Source organism: Psammomys obesus, unplaced genomic scaffold (genome assembly GCF_907164565.1).
Source record: "Psammomys obesus unplaced genomic scaffold, mPsaObe1.curated_primary_1811, whole genome shotgun sequence".
In the NCBI taxonomy this organism is placed as follows: domain Eukaryota; kingdom Metazoa; phylum Chordata; class Mammalia; order Rodentia; family Muridae; genus Psammomys; species Psammomys obesus.
Window position 1 is genome coordinate 5,041,474 of NW_026596039.1, and position 6,844 is coordinate 5,048,317.

Here is a 6,844-nt window from a genome sequence, read left to right on the forward strand (position 1 = left end):
CAAAGCAATAAGAATGCACTTAGATATACACACAAAGACACACACACACACACACACACACACAGTAAAAATAGCTAGTATGCAGGCAGTAGTGGGGCATGTTGTTAATCCCAGCACTCAGGTAGGCAGAACTCTGAGCGAGCTCCACGACAGCCAGGGCTACACAGAGAAACCCTGTCTGGAAAAACAAAAAAACAAACAAAAAAGTTAATGGCAAAGTTTATGACATATTTTGCCATAAAAAAAAAAAAAAATGTTATGGAATACTTTTCTACTTACTCAAATCTTTCCTAAATTCGTCTAATAAACTAGTTTTGTTTTGTCCCATACCCTCTCTCCCACACAGCACGAGATCCTCGGAGCACATCTTGAAACAAGGACAGGTAAAGGAGACATAGCTCAACTGTGCAGCACTTGTCAGTACGTGTGTCACATACTGTGTTCACTCTCAAAAGCAAAGGGGACGCGCACTGCATGGATTCATACTCACAGTGTCCTGAAGTCCTTCACTTTTCTCTGGGGTTTCCTCTAGATAAATCCTTTCTTTCAGGCTACTCTTGGGACTCTAATGAGAAGAGAAGACATACACACATGTATTAATTCTTTTCAGTAAGCACGGGATGAAAGCACAGAGAATTGATGTGCAAGGGGGGAAAGTTCTATGTTTTTTACGTATGTTTAAAACTACCTATCCTTCATAAAATACGAAGCTGTCACTCTTATTTCTGCCACTAGTCAGCTTTTCCATTTAATACTGAAAACAATATACTTAATGAAACCATTTCATCTAATCTTTACCCTGGGGACAACTTTCCCTTTTCATAGCTATAAACAGGCATATTCCATACCTCACACTCATTATTTCAAATAAAACTCAACTTTATCATCTTTCTTAGAGTCTTATCTTATTAAACTATCTCTTCCCCTCTCCCGGTAACAAAAACCAAACTACTCACATTAGAATTGATGGTTCACATTAGCATCTATGAGTTCAAAAGTATTACAAACACACTCACACTCCTCTCACTGGTCATCTTTGGAGTTTCTTAAGAATATAGACTGTCCCAGCACTTGATAGGCAGAGGCAGGTGGATGGCTGAGTTTGAGGACAGCCTGGTCTACACAGGGAGTTCCAGGACAGCCAGGGCTACACAGAGAAACCTGTCTCAATAATAAATGGGACCTCATGAAACTGAAAAGCTTCTGTAAAGCAAAGGACAACAGAACAAAATGACAGCCAACAAACTGGGAAAGGACTTCACCAACCCTATATCTGACAGAAGGCTAATATCCAGAATATATGAAGAACTCAAGAAGTTAAACAGCAACAAACCAAGTAATCCAATTAAAAAATAGGGTACAGAGCAAAACAGAGAATTCTCAATAGAGGAATACTGAATAGCAGAGAAACAAAGAAATGTTCAGTATCCTAAGTCATCAGGGAAATGCAACTCAAAACGACCCTGAGATTTCACCTTACTCCCAGTAGAATGGCTAAGATCAAAAACTCAAGTAACAACACATGCTGGAGAGGTTGTGGAGAAAGGGGAACCCTCCTCCATTGCTGGTGGGTATGTTAACTTGTACAACCACTTTGGAAATCAATCTGGCGCTTCCTCAATTAGGAATAGCGCTTCCTCAAGATCTAGCATATATCCTAGGCATATATCCAAAAGATGCTCAAGTATACAATAAGGACATTTGCTCAAACGTGTTCATAGCAGCTTTATTCATAACAGCCTGAATCTGGAAACAACCCAGATGCCCCTTAACTGAGGAATAGATACAAAAATTGTGGTACATCTACACAATGGAATACTACTCAGCAATTAAAAACAAGGAAATCATGAAATTTGCATTCAAATGGTGAAAACTAGAAAAGATCATCCTGAGGTAACCCAGAAGCAAAAAGATACACATGGTATATACTCACTTATAAGTGGATATTAGACACACAATATAGGATAAACATATTAAAATCTGTACACCTAAAGAAGCTAAGCAAGGAGGACCCTGGGTAAGATACTCAATCCTCATTCAGAAAAGCAAACAGGATAGACATCAGAAGATGGAGAAAATAGGACACACACAGGAGCCTACCACAGAGGGCCTCTGAAAAACTCTACCCAGCAGGGTATTAAAGCAGATGCTGAGACTTACAGTCAGACTTTGGGCAGAGTGCAGGGAATCTTATGAAAGAAGGGGGAGCTAGAAAGACCTGGAGAGGACTGGAGCTCCACAAGGAGAGCAACAGAACCAAAATATCTGGCCACAGAGGTCTTTTATGAGACTGATACTACAATCAAGGGCCATTCATGGAGATAACCTAGGACCCCTTGAACAGATGTAGTCCATGGCAGCTCAGTCTCTAAGTGGGTTCCCTAGTAAGGGGAACAGGGGCTGCCTCTGACATGAACTCAGTGGCTGGTTCTTTGATCACCTCCCCCTGAGGGGTAGGGGCAGCCTTACCAGGCCACAGAGAAAGACAATGCAGACAGTCCTGATGAGACCTGATAGCCTAGGGTCAGATGGAAGGGGAGGAGGACCTCCCCTATCAGTGGACTGGGAGAGAGACATGGGAGGAGAAGAGGGAGGGAGGGCAGGATTGGATGGGGACGAGGGAGGGGGCTACAGCTGAGATACAAAGTGAATAAAGTGTAATAAAGAAGATAATTCTGGTGTGGATGATTTTGGTGAAACTATAAATGAGGATGAGACTGTCTTCTCATCAGTCATGTCTTCACTATACTGTGTGTGCCTCCGTGCCTTCTATTTACTTGAACCAAAAGTTCAGGTTTTAAAGAATTAAAAAAAAAAATCAGTGTGTTTAAAAAAAAACACACACACACAACCACACACACAGAGAATATATACTCTTTGAAAAAAAAATAAAAAAAAAAAGGAGAAATATTTATTCTGCCTTTGATGTAGTTACTTCCTCAAACAGAAATATCCATCCTGGAGGGAGCAGGGACACTAAGGAGACTCAAGAAACTCAGCAGAAATTGACAGGACTCCAGAGCCTTCGCATGAGGATATTATCAGGAAAAAACAAATTGCTGGGTCACAGGCATAACTCTTTGTGGTGTCACCGCTTGCAAGCTTTGCAGAGGACAGCCATAATGTAGCCATCTTGAGTCATCAGGCAGGCAGGAGCAGGCTTTTGGTGATTAAACTGCCTGAGTCACCCAATGTCCTGTAAGCAGACTCAATAAACTGATTCACCAACCAGGCCTTGGATGGAATCATCTCTGGCTTGTCTCTGCCCTCTCTGTAGGGGGTGAACAGAAACAATGTCTGCAGGAAAAGTGTCACAATGTCGCATTTCCTATGCAAGCTACATTTTTAGGGTTACTAAATGGAAGTCTTTCCAGCTACTAAACACAGAAAGGAGATGAAACTATAATATGCTTTTGAAACACCCAATTGAATAAGGGATCTATGCATTTTGACCCTGAGAGGGATGTAAAAGAATTACACAACAGATTGGCAGGGAACTTTTTAATGAAAAAAAGAGAAAAAAAACAAAACAAAACCTCAAGCATTATTAACACCTTAACTCACCTCCTGGAATGACAGGATGAGATCCATCCAGTATTACCCATGAATCGTCTTTGTCAGCAATAACTATCAAACTTTAATCTGACCAAGATTCTAGATCTAACTTTAAGTTTTCAGGAAATAAAGATATCAAGAAAAGGAGGGGAGGGGAGGGAGGAGAAGGGAAGAAAGAGTGATAAATTATCACCTATAAAGGCTAATAAAGACCTTGCCTGAATCTTGACTCAAATAAACAAGTCAGGACTGGGGATGTATATACAGTGGGGATCTAGCTCCACAGCCCAGGGTTTGTTCCCCGGAAACACAAAACAACCAAATAAAATACAAAGGATCCTTATAAGACAATTAGAGTAATCAAAGTATGTGTTAGGAAAATACTAATTCATAAGGTTTTGAAAAGACTAAAGTTCTATTTCAGAGTATTTTACCTCTTGAAGCAGCATTAATGAAATAGTGTTAACTGTGAGGGCCTGGTGTCACAGACAAGTTTGAGCTGAGACTGGATTATGAGGGTGTGATAGGACTCATTAAACTCTCTATTTTTAAATACATCTTGATAATTTTTTTATTTACTGAAATTTTATTATAAAACCTTGCAAATAAAATCATGTATCAAGATTAAGTAGACCCAAAGCCTATCCATCTCGATGAACTTCTATACAGTTTGAGTAGCCTTTCTGAGGAACTTTTCAAGAGAAATTTAAAACAATGAAAACCAGGGACAGAAGCTCAAATTGTAGATGATGTGCAAGCCACTTCTGAGAAAACTGGCTTGTAACATTCTTTTATATCTTCACCACACTGAGCAACAGTGGTATTTTTAAACTCATGAATACTAACAGATTATTTTATAAATTGAGAAGAAGGCTGGGGAAATGGCTCAGTGAGGCAAGTTCTTGCTCCATAACCAGAGAGGTGAATATGAATTCACAAAGGCCAGCCTAGCATCTATGTAAAAGCCGGGCACAGGTTACCTGTAACCCTGGTCCTGGGAGGCAAGGCAAACAGATCCTGGGAACTCACTGACTGGCCAGACTAGCCAGTTGGTAAGATCCTGGTTCAGTGAAAGACTGTCTCCAAAAATAAGATGGACAGTGATTTAAGAAAGAACCCCCCCCCATGATAATTTCTGGCTTTTATGCACCCATATGCACACATTAGTATGTGTGCCCACCAGACAGACACACACACACAGAATACATTTTAGAAGCCAAAAATGCTTACTCAAAAGATCCTTTCAAACTTACTTCGGTACAATCCAAAGGAATTTGGAAATCCATGAACTGCTTTAGCAGAAAACTGACACTTGTGGGAAATAAACAAGTTTGCCATGTGTTCAGTAGTAAGTCTGGACTATATCGTTTCTCAGGGTTTTACCATAGTTAGTTATTTGGTCCTAGTTTCTTTATCTAAATAAAAAGAGTATCTCAAAGCATTACTATAACCCCTGGCACAGAATAGGCATTCACTAAATGGTAACTGTTAACCACTCAACACACAGAAATTCCGACTAAGCCAGTCTCCTTTTTTTTTTTTTTTTAACCATATCCCTGTTTCTTTATTCCAACTTGTCTTCTACACCAATGTTTCTGATGGTGCTCCTTTCTATGTACTTGTTAAAGCAGACAGTGCCCAGAACAGTGCTGCTAGGACAAGTGGGAGAGCCTTCACACACCTGCCCTTCAGTCTGTCTCATTTCATCTCCAGTGTTTCATTCCCAATCCATGTTACTCTAAAACCTTCACTCTTAAAAAAAAAAAAAAAAAAAAAAAAAAAAAGCCATGTTCTCATTCTCATGTGTCAGTTCCTTGTGCACATTTAGAGGCTTAGTCCTGTGGAGCTGGGTGGAGACAAATCACCCAGTACCTGAATAAGGTGGGCAAGCCAGCAACCTCCCTTTGGCCTCACATTTTTTTCTTTTGTGAAGTGCAGTGGCAACACTCCTCAAAGATGTCATCAGAGTCAACTAATATAAAAATGCTAAAATTTACCAGCGCTGTTATACTGCTTGATCAATATTACCTATTATAATTTTCCTTGAAAACTGAAAATTTAAAATCCTGTTATCTTTCAAAAAAAAAAGTTCTCAAATTTTCTTTGCTTAAGAAACTGAATCTGTGAACCAGGCCTCAAAGGTAGCCTAGATGATAGCTTAGAGCACAGGCCTCAGTTTCCCCCATCATCTTTAGCAACAAAGAAACATTAAACTGCTCACCAGCACTCGTGCGCGCATAGGCATGAGCTGTAGCACCTCTTCTGCACACAATGCACCTAATGTCCTGTGCTTGTCTTAAAAACATTAAGTCTCCACTTACTAAGTGGAGTTCAGAGCCCATGGATACAAAACACTGCCTCAGCCTATGACCTCATCGCTCTTAAAGGGGGCGACCTGTCTCCCCATCCATCACCAGAACTGTGTATAAAACAATACTGGATAAGCAATGCTGATGGCCTTTTTCTTTTTTGTTTAGGAGACAGTATGCAGCCCTGGCTAACCTGGAATTCTCTATGTAGACCATGCCAGTCTGTAACTCACAGAGATCCTCCTGCCTCTGTCTTCCAAGAACTGGGATTAAAGTTTATGTGCTACCATGCTTGACCTGGTTTAGCTTTTAATATTCATGAAACTATGTTTCTACATCATATTCAACCTTACAAATGAACAAATACCCATATTCATCTGGTAGTTTCTGTGAGAATCAGGATCGAACTGTCAGGAAAGTCAGGCTAGTGACTGAATCTAACAAGATAAAGGCTGCTTCTCTTTGTAATGGCAAAGTGCCTCATGACTGAAGACTGAGTCACTCTGACCACAACTGGAATATTAACATGCTCTTAAAGATACCAACAGTTGGCTTCTCATTTGAGCAAAAAAGCACAAGCATTAGCTTCTCTATCCACAAACAGGAAGCCTGTTGGGAAATTCCATCCCTACAAGAAACAACTGGCAATGAATGCCTGAGGGAAAAGTGACCTCTAGAACACGTAAAAAAGTGTTCAGAACTTCTGTTCATCAAATTGCTATATAAAAACCTTTACTCTAAAAGACAACATTGTGAATACACATTACTAAAGAAAGGGGTGCCCTTCTTTGGCTCAGTGGATAAAGGCACTTGCCACCAAGCCTGACAACCGGAGTTCCTGGAACCCGCTTGATAAATTGTCCTCTGACCTCTATATGTATACCATGGCACAAGAGCTCCCATCCAAATCAATGAATGTAAAACAAAACAAATAATAATAATAATAATAATAATAATAATAATAATAATAATAATAATAA

The 6,844-nt window shown here is 39.9% G+C and overlaps 1 protein-coding gene across 4 annotated transcripts in view; it reads right to left on the bottom strand.

The window, feature by feature from the left end:
• The window catches only part of Arhgef12 (Rho guanine nucleotide exchange factor 12), a 131,350-nt gene that overhangs the window by 49,617 nt on the left and 74,889 nt on the right, over positions 1 to 6,844 (bottom strand). For all 4 annotated transcript variants that reach the window (XM_055621723.1, XM_055621724.1, XM_055621722.1 and 1 more), the window contains one exon: positions 491 to 565. In XM_055621723.1, the coding sequence (XP_055477698.1) occupies positions 491 to 565 (75 nt within the window). The remainder of the gene's footprint in view (positions 1 to 490; positions 566 to 6,844) is intronic.